Source organism: Carassius auratus, chromosome 12 (genome assembly GCF_003368295.1).
Source record: "Carassius auratus strain Wakin chromosome 12, ASM336829v1, whole genome shotgun sequence".
Taxonomy (NCBI): domain Eukaryota; kingdom Metazoa; phylum Chordata; class Actinopteri; order Cypriniformes; family Cyprinidae; genus Carassius; species Carassius auratus.
In genome coordinates this window covers 876360-893540 of record NC_039254.1, presented here as the reverse complement: position 1 = coordinate 893540, position 17181 = coordinate 876360, and the positions used below count along the sequence as shown (strand labels likewise).

General features: G+C 35.0%; 1 protein-coding gene across 2 annotated transcripts in view; it reads left to right on the top strand.

Moving 5' to 3' along the window:
- Nucleotides 1-17181, top strand: part of dlg5b.1 (discs, large homolog 5b (Drosophila), tandem duplicate 1) — a 28857-nt gene that overhangs the window by 2329 nt on the left and 9347 nt on the right. The window contains exons 2-17 of one of the 2 annotated variants that reach the window (XM_026276010.1): nt 1977-2045; nt 3225-3378; nt 5042-5185; nt 6479-6662; nt 7852-8111; nt 9271-9583; nt 10626-10856; nt 11043-11227; nt 11464-11589; nt 12476-12608; nt 12689-12816; nt 12917-13092; nt 13184-13287; nt 14526-14618; nt 14926-15690; nt 16593-16683. In XM_026276010.1, the coding sequence (XP_026131795.1) occupies nt 1977-2045; nt 3225-3378; nt 5042-5185; nt 6479-6662; nt 7852-8111; nt 9271-9583; nt 10626-10856; nt 11043-11227; nt 11464-11589; nt 12476-12608; nt 12689-12816; nt 12917-13092; nt 13184-13287; nt 14526-14618; nt 14926-15690; nt 16593-16683 (3156 nt within the window). Of the gene's footprint in view, nt 1-1976; nt 2046-3224; nt 3379-5041; nt 5186-6478; nt 6663-7851; nt 8112-9270; nt 9584-10625; nt 10857-11042; nt 11228-11463; nt 11590-12475; nt 12609-12688; nt 12817-12916; nt 13093-13183; nt 13288-14525; nt 14619-14925; nt 15760-16592; nt 16684-17181 lie in introns of both variants that reach the window. The other variant, XM_026276009.1, reaches the window with a different exon arrangement.

Genomic DNA, 17181 nt, shown 5'->3' with positions numbered 1-17181 from the left:
ATTTCTCTCCTGATTCAGACCAGATCACTTTTTCACTGGAAAAAGCAATATTATATATAGAGGAATTAAATTTAACTTAAAGTTAAAATGCATGCATCGTTTTAGCAAGATGTTAATTTGTGATGATAGACTGTGGATTATTGTGATGTTTTCATCAGCTGTTTAGACTCTCATTCTGACGGCACCCATTCACTGCAGAGCACATTTCTCCAAATATTTATTTAGAAGAAGAAACAAACTCTCTTCCTGCTTCTAAACTCCAGTCGTATCAGTGAATTAGTCTCGGTGTGATGAAGATGGCCTGTAATGAAGCCGAGTTTAGAGTTAGTCTGGAGAGATGAGCGTCATGACTCTGTCCAGTCGCTGATATACAGGGGTCAGTTTCTCAGGGCTGTGAGTAATGAAGGACACAGAGATTCTACCCAGCATGCCGTCTGGCACACACAGAGAGGGCTCAACAGATCGAGCGCCTTTCTCTCTCAGGTCCAAGTTTCCGTTGTCCGGCTCACAGCTGTGTAAGTCCAGTTTATGCTCCGTATTTTGCCAGTTTAAATGTCAGACAGGACACACACACACACACACACACACACACACACGCAGAATGATGGTTTTTCTATTATAGTCTGAATATTTACAGTCTTAATTGACCTTGTACTGAGTTGTAAAACATTGCAGCTGAAGAATATTGCATTGTAGAAGTCAGAAGATGAATGAACAGCTTTCCGTTATCAAGACTGATGACATGAAGGATTTAAGCTTTATGAAAGTAGATCAAATAACATATGGTGCTATATGAGATTTATTGAGATTCACTGTGTATGAAGCAATCGACGGAAGATTTTGGGCTGTAAATGTAGACTAATACACTTAGCCTTTTTTAATTTCATGTAACTTTGTTTGTTTTATTATTAAAGCATGTTAAATTAAGGCTGTTTGCTAATCCTTTTCATTTACTTATTAGTGTTATTATTATCATTACATTTTACTGCATTATTTTAGTATTTAAATTAGTTTTTTTATTAATATTTTAAAGTTTTACACTTGTATTTATTTGAAATATTTTATATATATATATATATATATATATATATATATATATATATATATATATATATATATATATATAAAATGATAAACAGATTTATATGTATATGTTTTATTTTTATACTATTTTGTTGTAATTTTAATTAGTTGTCATTTTTTAGCCTTTGTATTTTTTTTTTGTCCACCAAGGCTGTATTATGTGCTCAAGAATACAGTGAAATTGTGAAATATTATTATTATTTCAGATAGCTGTTTTCTATGTGAATTTATCGTAAAATGTAATTAATTGCGGTGTATTTTCAGCATCATTCCTCCAGTATTCAGTGTCACATGATCTTCAGAAATCATGAAAATATGAATTTACTGCTCAAGAAACATTTCTGATTATTATCAGTGTTGAACACAGCTTCAAAATTATGTAGAAGACATGATATACTACTCTTCGAATGTTTTATGTATGTTTGTGTTTTTAATAGAAATGAATGGTTTTATTCAGCAGATATGCATTAAATAGATCAAAAGTGATAGTAAAATATTCTATTTTAAATAAATGCTGTTGGGCCTTGGATTCATGTTTCCACACTATACTGTTTTTAACATTTAAGAACCATTATTAATAACACCAGTAATACCTGAGCAGCAAATCCTCATATTTTCATGATTTCTGAAGATCATGTGACACTGAAGACTGGAGGAATGATGCTGAAAATACAGCGGAGCATCACAGAAATAAATTACACTTTAACACAGATTCACATAGAAACCAGTTATTTTGAAATGCAAAAATATTTCACAATATTGTAATAATTTCCGTAATAATTAATTGAAGCACATGGGCTGCTCTGGAGTGGAACGTAAGAGAGACGAGCATCTAAACAGACCCATCCTGAGTCTCCATTCAGTAAAGGCTGATGTCTGTTTGTTTGCTTCAGGTTCCTCGTGCAGCGTTCTGTCTGCGATGCCGTCAGACTCCGAGAGCAGCAGTTCTCTCAGCAGCGTCGGTGAGTTCGCTCAGTGTGTGTGTGTGTGTGTGTGTGTCATTTCATCCGAAAGAAATATTATATTGCATCTCACTTTTTTTTTTTTTAAAGCTCTAATATTATTCGTTTTTTTGCATCGCAATAATGAGAAATGACTTTTTTTGCAAGGGAAATGCATTTAATTAAAAAATTTTTTTTGAGAAAATATATTATTATAAATATGTATATTTAGTCATACTCATAAATATGAGTTTATTAAATATAATTTAAATATATTTTTAAATCAGTCTGCAGATATTAGAATTATTATTAAATTGGAGATTAAAAATCTTATTTATTCTTTTTTTACCCCGTTTTTTTCATAAACTTGTGGTTAAAAAAATTAAGAAATGATAAATTATGGGAGGATTTTTATATTATTTTCTAGATAAGGATTAAACATGGAGACTACTGTTTAGAACTTTGTGGTCAGTAAAATACTTTTATCCAACAGGACAAACTAAATTGTTAGAAAAATCACTAATAATGTTACAAAAGATTTTTACAATTAATGCGGTTCTCTTAAACTTTTTATCCATCAGAGAGCGCCGGAAAAATTAAATGTGTCACTGTTTCCACAGAAATATTGTGCAGCACAACTGTTTTTAACAATGATAATAATCAGAAGGAATGGTGGAGGAATGATGCTGAAAATACAGCGGAGCATCACAGAAATAAATTACACTTTAACATGCATTCACACGGAAAATGGCTGTTTTAAATTGTAATACTTTTTCACAATTTTCCTGTATTCTTGAGCTCAAAAAGCATGCATAAAACACATCTTTCACCAACTCAAAGGAAATGCATGATTTACAGTGCTGCACATATTCCTGAGATCCCACTGGTGCGAAACTGAGAAATCTGGGACTGACTGGGAATAACACCGAGTGAACCCAGACACCAGCTGAGAGACGCTTCTGTCCATTAGACGTCTAAAACGAGACAGACGGCTCTGTTGTGTGTGCAGTGAGGGATGTAAAACGGGTCGTCAGTGGCCCAGATAAAATCATTGTTTATTCATAACATCTGTATGAATCTCAAACTGAAAGCAAAAGTTTATTTTTCTGCTATTCCCCTCTTCAGAAGTGAAGAACATGTATAGTGTACACTCTATTGTTAGTAATTGTATTCAGTGATGCACACGTGTGTCTATCCCAGCATCCTCACCTCCTCCGGCTCACCTGGATAAGCATGTGATGAGTGAGAAACTGGAGACGGTGAACCTGCAGCTCAGACAGGTGACCCGAGAACGAGACGACCTGCGCAAACGACTGGCCCTGTCCTCGCCGGGCTCCACCTTCGATGACTGCAGGTACACTGACCACACCTGGACCGTTGACCAGTGCTCATCAGCGTTGAGATGCTAGTAGAGTTGCTCATTCATATAAAAAAAAAAAAGAAAATAGAATTTTTTATTAGTATTTATTTATTATATTTTTATATTTTTACATATAAGTCCATACAGTTTTTGTTCATTTTTCAGTTTTAGTTATTATACTACGTAAATTTATATAACAAAATCTAAAAAATAAATATCTAAATAAATATACATTTTTTTAGCTGAAATAAAGTTTCAATAACTGATATTTATCAGTTATATATATATTTATATTACTGATAAATATTAAGTTTGAATATTTTTCAGTTTCAGTTCATTTCTTGTTTATTTTATTTTAATGGTTTTTAGGTTGTTCACAAAAAGTATTACAATAAATGAAATCATATAAAAATATAAGATAACAACTTACTTTAACCTTAGTTTAGGTTAAAGTACTAATATTACTTTAAAAAAAAAAGCTGAAATAAAAGTTAGTTTTAATATTTTTCAGTTTTTCAGTTTTATTTTATTTGAATGTTTTTTAGTTTGTTAATAAAAACTACTAAAATAAATTAAATAATATACAAATATTAGATTAGGTTGATGTACTTATATTACTAAAAATAAAACAAAATAAAAATAACAAAAATTAGCTGAAATAAAAGTATGTTTTAATATTTATTAGTTTCTGTTCATGTCTTTTTTATTTTATTTTAATGATTTTTAGTTTGTTCACAAAAATTATTACAATAAATGAAATAATATAAAAAAATTATAAAAACCTTAGTTTAGTTCACAGTACTAATATTACTAAAAAAAAAAATAATTAGCTGAAATAAAAGTAGGTTTTAATATTTAATCAGTTTCAGTTCATGTCTTTTTTTATTTATATTTTTAACTAAAACTACTATAATAAATTTAATTGTAAAAATATTAGATAAAAACTTCACCTTAGTTTAGGTTGAAGTACTAATATTACTAAAAATAAAACAAAATATATATAAGGTTACACTTTCTTTTAAGGTGTGCTTGTTACAGTGTAATTATATGTTTTAGTACAGCGTAATATTAATTAATTACATGTAATTACGGTTAGGGTTTGTCTTAGGATTATGTGCATGTAATTAAGCATCATTTATTGTTGTTATTCTAATAATTAATACATGTAACGTGTATCAAGAACACCTTAAATGTAAAAAAAAACAAAAAAAAACAAAAAACAAATATTTAATTAAATGTTGCCTTGGCAGCTAACTATAATAAAATAAGCTTAGGTTGCAATACCAAAACTAATGTAGAACTGAAATTAAAATTAATTGCAGTTAAATAAAAAAGCAAAAAATTAAAATCTGTATTTTTAAATTTAAAATGTAAAAAATAATACTATAAAAGTATATAATGATAATAAATGAACACTGGGCTGTAAGTGCAGCTGTAGAAACTGTAGAAGAGATTTCAGATCTTCCCAGTTTCAGTCTTTCAAACACTATAAATAAGTGTTTCCTTTCATTACTATTTCATAAATAAGGCTTTTTACTCTGTTTCTGTGTCTCTTCACCTGAATGTGGATAGAGCCTGAAAAAAGCACACTTTAGTGTGTGTGTGAACCGAATGATGTTGCACAGTGTGAGATGTGTGTGTGTGTGTGTGTGTGCAGGCCGAGTGTGAAGCCGGGTCACGATTACGAGCGTCTGAAGCTGCAGTGCATGAAGGCCATGTCAGACCTGCAGTGTCTCCAGAACCAGCACAACAAAACCCTGAAGAGATGCGAGGAGGCCGTGAGAGACGCCGATTACTACCAGTGAGCGCTTTAACCCGAAAAACAGAGATGTGTTCACCTAGCGCTGACTATCAGGGGGAGTTTGTACCTTTACGAGAGTAGTTTGTTCTTCTAAGCATATAAAACTCATAACGTGTCTAGAAGAAGATCCATATATCAGAGATTTGTCTTTTATTTATAATAAATTGATCTGTTAAGCTAAGTTATTTAGAAAACATCACTCTTAGTGCGTTCTATTCATATCTAATGTTTTAGTTTGTGAAAAATAATGATAGGATTACAGAATAAGTTGCTCAAATTATATAGTATTATAATTTTGTATTAATTATCAATAATAATATTAATTATTAATATAAATTAAATGGATTTAAAATATCTTTATAAATGAAATATATCACATGTGCACTCAATAAGTTTATTTGTGTGATAATTTTTTGTATTGACTTATTTTACAGATTTTTCTAATTTTGTGAAATAAATTCAAATTTCATTGCAGCAAAAGTTATTCATGGTATTTACATTAAATGGTGTAATATCATATACACTATATATCATATACACAAAAGCAGCCGCATGTTTAGAAAGCCGTGTAAAATTAATGCAAGTTCAGCTTTAAAAAACATATCTCGAGATGTAGTTATAATTGGTTTATAAACATTATTTTAAACATTATACACTTTTTTTTAAAGCCATTTTGACAAACCTAGTGCTAATAAAGTGAATAAAGTCCATTTTGATTTCATGCAGACTTAAAAAAAAAAAACCTTTAAAATAATCTACTCACCTTCAGACCATCCCAGATCAGGATGAGTTTATGTCTTCATCAGGTTTGTAGAAATGTAGCATTGCATCAGTGTCTCATCAATGGATGCTCTGCAGTGAATGGGTGCCGTCAGAATGAGAGTCTGATAAAAACATCCCAATAATCCACAGCACTCCAGTCCATCAGTGAACATCTGGAGAAGACAAAACCTGAAACACATCCAGCATTAAGATGATTTTAACTCAAATACATATTTCATAATAACACTTCCTCCAGTGAAAAAGTGTTCTGGTCTGAATCAGGAGAGAAGTGTTATTATGGACTAGTTTAGTTAAAAACATCTTAATGCTGGATTTGTTTCAGCTTTTGTCTTCTCCAGATGTTCACTGATGGACTGTGGATTATTGTGATGATTTTATCAGCTTTCATTCTGACGGCACCCATTCACTGCAGAGCATCCAAGTTAATGTTCATTTTATAAACTCCTGCCATCGTTTTATTGTTGAATTGTTTGGTTCGCTGCTGCACTGGTGAACTCCTGGGTCTCTCAGCACTCTTCACGGGCGTGCGGTCGGGGAACAGACGCAGCTGCGGGACGAGATGGAGGTCATGAAGCAGAACTACTCTCAGCTCCTTCAGCAGCACTCACAGCTGCAGCAGACCTGCGACGAGCTGCGCTTTGTGCATGACAGCGACCAGCGAGAGGTGGCAGACATGCGCCTGCAGCAGCAGCAGGTACAATCACACACACACACACACACACACACACACACACACACACACACACACACACACACACACACACACACACACACACAACTGAAGTATAGCACAGGGATGCACTGATAGGATCTGTTGGGCGGATTCTGATTTAAGAAGCAACTATTGGCCGATACCGATACCGATATTACCGATACCGATATTAGTCACAACCGATACAGCATCATGTTTTCTGGATTTACTTAGGACCAACTGTATTAAACAAAAGAAAAAAACTGTTAACATAATAAACATTTTATTTTCAAGATATTTGAAAATGTTTCAGCATGGATAAGCATTTTGATAGAAAAAATATATATACTAGTGGACTGGACGTGGCATTTCAATGATTACATTCAGAAATAATGTTGGCTAAAATAATGGTAAATAAAAGTTAATTTACCAACACAATTAAGCTACTTTAGTTCCCTTCTCTCCACAGCAAATCCTCTAAAGCGACAAGCCAAATCGACATAAAGCTGAAATAAAACAGAAAACAAATGAAAAATGGAAATTGAGAGTTTACTGATAAGTTTAAATTGAATTATAGTTTTAATTGAAAAATAGAAAAATTTAAATAAAGACATAAACCTGAGCTAAAACAAAAACTAATATACATAAATTAATAAATTAAAACCTCAATGGTAATATTAAAAAATAAATACAAATTTAAAAGGAAAGTGATTAAAAAATGTATAATATCTATATAATAATAATATTAATAAAACAAATTAAATATTTACATATTATTTCAAATAACTAATACATATATAAATAAATCTATAAATATTATTATATGATATAAATGCAACTAATACATCAAGTTAAAGCACTACAATTACTTAATAGAAAAAACTCAAATAAAAATAAGTAAAAGAAACCTAAATAGATAAATAATAGTATAAATAAAAGGTAATATCAAAATATTAATGAAAACTAAATAAGTATATAAATAGTACAAAAATAACACTGTTCTTTTATTAAAATGTGATTTTAAATGTGATTTAGCTTGAATGCTATATGTTTCATTTGTTCTTTGACTCGTTTGACCTCGGTGTCAGCAGACGCGTGACTCAGTGGCGCCATCTGCTGGTGTGATGCTGCGCTCTCTCAGTCCGGATTTACTCAACTCTGTGATTTACTTTAGTTTTATTTCTCTCTGTAGGTCATGAGGGAGAACGGCTCCTCCGAACTGCTCAATAAGCTTTACGACACGGCCTTAAACAAGCTGGAAGGGATGAAGAAAGAGTATGATGCCCTGAGGAAACGATACAGTGAGAAAACAGTGAGCCACAACACCGATCTGAGCCGCCTGGAGGAGATGGAGGAGGAGAACCGGCGTCTGCAGAAACAGCTGGACGTTCTGCTGAAGCAGAGAGACTCAGCGCTGCACCTCCAGCACCAGTACAGCGGCTCCGTCAGGAGGTACTCCAATTATATTTGAGTTTAAAATGCATAATTTCAGTTTGGAGGAAAAAAGCTTTTAGCTTCTCTCCTAAGGCCACAAGAGGGCGCACTGAGCAAAATATTACTAATGCACGATTCTTCAAAACAATAAAATAACACGACTATCTTCAGTGGTGTTTACAATAATGTTTATAAACTAGGGATGTAACGATTCACTCAACTCATGATTCGTTTCACGATTTTGATTGCACGATTCGATTTGGTTCACGATTTATTTATTTTTTTAAACTAAATGATATTTAAGATGTGAATGTGTCCTTTTATTATTGCTTTGACAAAGTGCTGTACATTTCTTTGTGAAATTGAAATATAACTATAATAATATACTAATATAGCACTTGCATATCATTGCTCTTCGTCGGTTTTGATTGCTTCTGTTGTCTTCGTTTGTAAGTCGCTTTGGATAAAAGCATCTGCTAAATGACAAAAGAATGTAAATGTAAATTACAAAACTAAATTGACATTTTAAAACAAGCCCCAAATCATATAAATAAGTAACACAAATAAAATAAACATAAGGCTTTGTCTGTGCTCTTTCCATTTAAAATTAGAGGCAACCCCTGCATTTTAATCATGGTCCAAACAAAGATGCTGCATACATGCAATATGAGCAGTTTTTAAACCAAATTAGATCGTAGAACATCTACAAAGACATGTTTTTTAATAGTTGAGCTTGCATTAATTTTACATGGCTTTCTAAACATGCTTCTCTCTTGTGCGAGATGCGAATAAAATATGCATTCTGTGTGAAAGTATTGGGTTCAGTTTTGGCGTAAACCAATTTTCTCGCAACAATTTGAATGAACACGGACCGTGAAACGAATTGATTGCATGTTAATTCACGCCTGCACACTAGGTGGCGCCAACCAACAGTGCATTCTCTCTCAGATATAAATCTCGCATTAAGATCCACTGCTCAATATACAGCATTTAATCAAAATAAATAAATCTTGGTTCTGTACCAGAAACAGAACCCCTTTATTTATAAATTGCACCTAGTGTGAACAGCCCCATAGCGATCTATTTCGATTCAAAAGCATCATTGTGCTACACATGCATGCTGGATTTTCACGTACATTTCTAAAAGGCCTTTAGGATGAACATCGCTCTCTTTCAGGTTCGAGAGTCTCCAGCAGGAGCTGAATAAGACGTCCGCTCAGAACGAGGAGCTGCAGAGAGAAACCGATCGGCTGCAGATGGAGAACACGCGCTATAAGATGCTGCAGCTGAAGGCCGTGAAAGACGCCGAGAAGCTGAAGGAGGAGAGAGACTCTGTGCTAAACGAGTATAGACTGATCATGAGCGAGAGAGATCAGGTCATCAAAGAGGTGGATAAACTCCAGACTGGACTAGATGCGGCTGAAGCCAAACTCAAGAACACGTCGAGCGAGAGAAGAGTCGCCGGCGAGGAGATGGAGGCTCTCAGACAGGTCAAATACGTCCAGAGATGATTTACCAATGATTTTACGTACTAGTGTAATCTTTTGAAGAGCAGCCAATTTTCAAACATCCTCTCCTTGAATTGTGATTCAATTCCGATCAAAAAAAATGATTCAAAAAAAGATTCAAAAGACTCGCAGACAAAAGTGTTCAGTCAGAAGTGTTCAGAAATCAATTTGTTTTTACAAAATACAATTTTTAATATTGAAATATTTAATTTGTTTTAATCTAAATAACTAGGACATATTTAAATAAATAAATAATATTGTAAATAAAAAATAAATATAGATATATTTTGGTTTAAAGTTGTCATTTTTTATTTAAATATTTAAATATTAAATACTGTTAAGTATTTTTATAAAATATTAAATAAAATATAACAAATTATGAAATATAACAAAATTAATATATCTCAGTATTAATCTTAATAGTTAAAGGAGCAGTAGGAGATCTCAGAAAATGCTAACTTTAGCCTGATAACACTGAAAGCAAACGTTTTTAGTTAATAAATATTTATATATAAAAAACTATTTTAATTAACTAAATAAACATTTATTTAAATTATGGTATTTATCTTTTTTTTCTAATTCCATTAACTAATAAAAATAATTCTCAGCATTAATATAAGTATATATAAAAACATCATTTTTAATTATTAATATGCATTGCTAAGAATTCATCTGAACAACTTTAAAGATGATTTTCTTAATATTTAGATTTTTTTGCTCCCTCAGATTCCAGATTTTCAAATAGTTGTATCTCAAACAAATATTGTCCTCCGAACAAACCACACATCACTGGAGAGATCATTTATTCAGCTTTCACATGATGTAGAAATCTTATGACAGCTTTTGTTGTCTGGGGTCACACATTGTTTTTGCTCATTCAGTAATCACTGTCTCTATTGCTTTTATTTAATGTTATCAGTTTGAGGTGAACCAACAATTCCAAATAACCTCTAAAAAAAAAAAAAACGTTGTCATTGGATTATTTTAATTACTGGTGGTTTGATGTTTGTTGCGTATTGTGCAGGAGCTGAACTCGGCTCTGTTGGACCGTGACCGTGCGATTCGAGAGAAGAACGAGCTGCTGGAGAAATACTGTCACGAGGTGCAGGACAAGGCCGAGACGCAGAAGGAGCTGAGCCAGGCCTGTAAAGACATCGAGATGGTGCGAGAAGAGCGTGACGTGGCCCGTAAAGAGCGAACCGAGGCCATCATCCAGAGAGACCAGCTCCTGAGAGAGTATTATCAGGCCAGACAGGTACAATGACTTATATACAGTGGCCACAGAAATAATTAGGACACTAGTATTTCCAGCAGCTAGTCTTTTGCTGTAGGAAATATCAGATTACATTTCCAAACATTCATTTTGATATTCATTTTAACATTTTGACCACCACTGGATGTGCGTTAGGGGTCTTTTTTAGTCTCGCTTGTCTCCTTGCAGAAGCAGGATAGTGCGACGCTAGACATGGAGCGTGTCAGTAAGGAGCTGGAGGTCCTGAGGAAGCAGTGCGAGGCTATTTCGGAGGAGCTCCAGGAGTCTGTGCAGGAGGCAGAAGTGGCCAAGTGCCGCAGAGACTGGGCCTTCCAGGAGCGAGACAAGATCGTGGCAGAAAGAGAGAGCATACGGTGAATAACCGCGATGACAACATCCTGTTAAACCTCTGATTCTGTGATGCATGAGTCAACGAACGTGCATCAAAACCAGTTTAATAACACAGCTCCTTTTCTTTTGCTAACTCTATTTCGTGCATGTGAATTATCTTACACATTGAATAACCTCGCATATGCAAATGCATTAATTTTGCTCCCAAAAACAAGCCCAGTAGTGTTCATCGAGTCCTACGAAATCGTCTGTGTTTCAGGACGTTGTGTGATAACCTGCGTCGCGAGAGGGACCGAGCCGTGAGCGATCTCGCCGACGCGCTGAGAAAAATGGACGACCTGCGCAAACAGAAGAACGACGCGGTGCGAGAACTGAAGGAGCTCAAGTGAGTCTCGGTGAAACATTGTGATGATTCATGAATACTCTGGGAAAGTTTCCTGCAGCGCAGTAACTAAGAAATAATTGAAGTGAAGTGACATTTGACTTAGTGGGAGCATATACAGGCTAAACAATAGCGGTGCAAGGACTGAGCCTTGTGGGACTCCATATATCATCAATGCTCTCCTATACTCACGTACTCGCCTCTCCCTTCTAAGTATGACCTGATTCAATTGAGAACCATCCCAGAAAGCCTGACTCAGTTTCCGGTCTCTCTAGAAGTATGTTATGATCGACAGAGACAAACGCAGCACTGAGATCTAATAATACCATTACTGATATTTTGCCAGAGTCAGAATTTAAGCGAATATCGGTTGCGACCCTGTAGCACGAAAGCAGTCATAAGTAGCACAGGTATATTTGTAGAAATGGACTACAATACATTGTATGGGTCAAAATTATAGATTTTCGTTTTATGCCAAAAATCATAAGGATATTAAGGAAAGATCATGTTCATGTTACCTACCGTAAATATAACAAAACTTTTTTTTTTTTTTGATTAGTAATGTACGTCTATGAATTTAATTTGGACAACTTCAAATGCAATTTTCTAAAAAAAATTTTGCACCCTCATATTCAAGATTTTCAAATTGTTGCATCTCGGCCAATGATTGTCTTATCCTTGCATTGTCCTAACATCAAAGGAAACCTTATTAAGTCAGCTTTAAGATGATGAACAAATCTCAATTTAGAAATATTGAAACTTTTGACATTCTTTAACATTCATGAGTTCTGTCTCTGTGCTGTGATGTGGTCGGAAACCAGATTGAAAATGGTATTTTTATGACTTTTATGGCAAAAGTTGGATGAATTTTCCTTAAATGTGTGCTCAGGGAATGCATGGAAGAGCAGCTGGAGAAGGAGGCCCGTTTCCGCCAGCTGATGGCCCACAATTCCCACGACTCGGCCATCGATACGGACTCTCTGGAGTGGGAGACGGAGACGGTGGAGTTTGAGAGGAGTACGGTACGTAATCGAGTCCTCTTCACGGCTGTGACGAACCTCCAAATGAGTTCAACACCTCACGTCTCTGATCTGACGTACAGGACGACGTGGATTTGAGCGATCTGGGTTTTGATATCGCTGAAGGAGTGAGCGACCCGTATCTACCCGGGGATTATGGGATATTCGTGAGCAAGGTGGACAAAGGAAGTGTTGCGGAGGGCAGGTTGAGGTAAGCAGACTCCTGTGAAACGGCCGCATGTGATTCTAACTAGAGCTGCAAACTAGGCAAGATTCGGCAGAAGTTCTAATTATTATTATTCTTACGGCAGAGTGAATGATTGGTTGTTGAAGATTAATGACGTGGATCTGGCCAATAAGGACAGGAAGCAGGTCATAAAGGCGGTGTTCAGCGGGGGCGGAGTCATCAATGTGGTGGTGCGCAGGAGGAAGTCTCTGGGAGGACGGATGGTCACTTCTGTTCATCTGACGCTGGCGGGACATAAAGGTCAGATCGAGGGTCTTTGTCTTTCAGCAGAGCAGCTCTCTTCATCTCTACAGACTCTCTCTCTCTCTCTCTCTCTCTGTCTGTATTTCAGATTGTGGTGTTGGGTTGGAGAGCGGCGTGTTTGTGTCGTCTGTTTCTCCAGGCAGTCCAGCGGCCAGAGATGGATCGGTGTGTCCTGGAGATCGGCTTCTCAATGTGAGTCGACTCAATGTGATGTACTTTTCTTGTCATCAGCACCAGTTCTCCAGGAATCTCTGATTGGCTGAAAGTGATGTAATTGATTTAATCCCTACACTTTCAAAATGCTTGAGGAAAAGTACTTTTGTCTATTTATTAATAACTTATTTTTAATAGTTTTATCAGGGAGGTGATTTTCTTTTTCAGTGATTGTACACATTTATGTTTTTTTTTTTTTTTTAGCTAAAGTATGACCTACTTGAATTGCATAAATCTGAGAAAAGAACTGCTGCATTTTAATTTTCAGTTTATTTAAACAAACGTATTTGATTTTTCCAACCATTTTCCCAAATTTGAAATGAGAATTATTTATAAATCTGTTCATAAATAAAGCTTCAATGTCTCCCAGCAGTTTTCTGCCAAAATAAAGGCTCAACACTTTAACATTTGAAAGTTAAAAAATTAAGACAACCATAAATAGTAGGACTTAAATTTTACTATTGTTCAATAATAAAAAAATAAACTTTATTTTACAAAACAACAGCATTGCAATAGTAATATACTTTTTATTGATATGAATAATTTATTTAATTTAAATAATAAATAATATTATTTTTGAATAAATAATAATAATTATTAATTTTATATTATATTATAATATTTTATAATTTAAATATAATACTTTGAATAATAATTATATGATGATTATAGCTAAAATTGTTTCCCTTATAATAATAATAATAATAATAATAATATTTTTATTATTATTATGAGTTAAAGCATGTTTTTTATCATTTTGATCACATGCCTGCTTTGTTTGTCATTTTTAATCATGGCAGTGCTTCATGGGATGTTATATAATTGAAGAATTTAAGTACACAATCATTTTATATACAGAAACAATTAAAGTACAAAGCTCTCTGCCTTTTATATATTTCATATACCTTTTTCCTTCATATCATAGTTTGTAATGTTCATATCAGAGCTAAATGTTTGCTTTACAGCTTAAAGTTTTGAAATGTCTATGGAGAACAGATACAAGAAAAATTCCCCAAAAAAGATCCCAAGCTGCTGAAAAAGTGGGCGGTACTCCTACAATGGGAAGCTCTGATTGGTCGATAGAGCAGAGGTTGATTTGCATATTATTGGCTGATTAGAATAAATGCAGGCAATGCAGAATCGTGAATGAATATGCCATGCTGTATTTTAAACATACCATTATGATCATTTAAAGACTGTTTAATGTTCCCTGACAGATAAACGGCATTTCGCTGGATAACAAATCTGTGAGCGAATGTGAGAATCTGCTGCGGAGCTACAGAGACTCGGTTTCTCTTTCCCTCCTGAAGGTGAAATATTATTGATTTTCTATTTACTTTTTTATGAGAGGGATTCAATCGATTTAGTAGTGGTTTAACACATCCCAAATCACATGGTTCGGATCATATCTGAGATTTTCATCACAGTCGCGAATCCTTCTCGAGTCGATTCTGAGCTTAGTTTTGACCAGCAGATGGCGCTGCATGCTTTCCAAAAATAGATTAGTGCGCCATCTGCTGTTAAAATTAATTAAAATGTAAAATGTATCGCCGCAGTCCTATCACGGATCCACTACGCTCCACTATCACCACAGCTTACTCTGTTATGCTCTCTCAGTTTTTCCCACAGAGTCTGTCGGGTCAGAGCATCGCTGAGAGCGAACGAAGCTCTTATGGGAAGTCATCGGATCAGCTGCGCACCTGCAGTAAACAGCCCACCCTTAAAGACATGTACAGCTCCACGCGTGACGTGGAGAGCGAGCACGGTCAGCGCGGGACGCTGTATCGCTCGGAGCCGTATCATGAGATCTGCCCGCATCCCACCTCCAAACGACCCCTCACCTTTCACCCCGTTTCCCCCGGGGACTGCATCACAGTGGAGATGAATCAGGAGAGACGGTGCATCCCGCAGAAGCAAAGCGGCGGCACGTGGCCCAAAATGATAGCGGTTGCAATGTCACCAACCGAAAGCATCCCACCGCTCTCTATTTTTAAGACCCCAAAGAAGCGGAAGTCGATATTCGACGCAGACATGTTCAAGCGTCCGGAGACGCCCTCCAAGCTAGACTACCTCAGTGTGTCGCAGATGCCCAAACATTCCCCGCAGAGCTCCTGGACGGAGACGGCGCCGCAGATCCCCCCCGATCCGCCCAAACGCAGCGACTCCTTTAAGTTCAAACACAAGCCGCAGGGAAGCTCCGCCTCCGATTCCACCATCACCACCGGCTCGCCCCCGGCCACGCCCATCCAGGCCACGCCCACAGACAATCCTGGATTTGAAAGCCGAGACCGCAACGGGAATGTGCTTCAGAGACAGAGCTCTGGCGGCGCTGGAGGGTCGTTTGCAGAGGAAGTGTCCGGACAGGGTTCAGATGAACAGGAGGTGAGGAGACCGAACTCTGCACCCGCTCAGCGCCGCAGCCTCACGCCGCTTAAGATGCCCTTTCCACAGGTACTACACACCTGTAACGCTGAGGTTATCAGACTTTATCTGTTTCCTCCTGCTGTCTCCGTATCCAACAAACACACCTGAAGCCTTGTGATCACAGCTAGTAGACAAAGAATCAAATAAACCACAGCCAGAAATATTAGGGTTGTAGTTTTATTAATGTTCTGTTAAATTAAATTGAAATTATTATTATTTATTATTGGAATAAAAATAACTTGTATTATGATTTTTTGCGGTACAACATTTCCTGAAATAATCATTAAAATATTGGTTTGAATAAAATGTGAGAATAATAATAATTATTATTAGTCACTTTTTATTTTATTACTATACTGATTATTTATTGCAATTCAAATCATAAATATCAATAACAACAACAATAAAATAATAAAACTATGAATTATAATAGTAATTGTTAGGATTAGTAGAAATATTATTAAAAACAATTTATTTTATTTGCTAAAATATATTTATATATAATATATTCAGTTCACTGATAAATCCAGTCCATTTAAATGATAAATATAAATAATGAAATAACTCAAGTATTATATAGTATAATATATATATATATATATATATATATATATATTTATTATTATATTTTTTTATTCAAAATATTTATTTTATTAGTATTCTAATTATTCCTTGTTCCAGTTATTTAAAACATTTGTTGTTGTTGTTGTTGTTGCTGTTGTTGTTGTTATTATTATTATTAATAAATTAACATTTAACTTGTATATAACCTATCATAATGTCTGTACCTTTAATTCAGAAGCAGGTAGTAAACCAGGTTTATAACATTCATCTGTTTTCCTTCTTCTCTTCTGCTGCAGAGCTTCTCTCATGAGGAACAGTCTCCTGAACCTCTGGTCCGGTTTTCTCCTTTCCGGTCAAACCGTCACAGCTTCTCTCCTCTACAAGCACGTGAGTTTGACACCGTTATGTTAGTTGAAAGAATAGAGTCAAAAATGGAAATGTAGAACACAGAATATAGGGATGCACTGAAGAGAAAACACTTGGCTGAAGAACAACAAACTGAATCATTGGGCCGAAGGAGGAACGTCACTTTTGTGTTTTTCCCCTCAGTGTATCTTCACCATTGCATTAATGCAAAATACCCACATTTAGTTTTTTACTGTACTGTTTTGTCTTGCTTTTCAAAGAAATAAATCAATTACTAAACAACAATTAAAAAATGTTTACTTAACACTAAACATTCTAGCAGACAATAAACCAACAAAGCAAAATTTGACTTAAAATTAATATGTAAGTAAAACATTTTTTATTTTTGGTCATTTTTGAGACCCCCTTCTCTAATCAGGCATGCATTTATTTTACTGTACAAATAAATACAGCCTTGTGGAGCAGAAGAGAATCCTTTTAAAATGATGACTTTTTAAAACAGGTTAAAACAATATATTT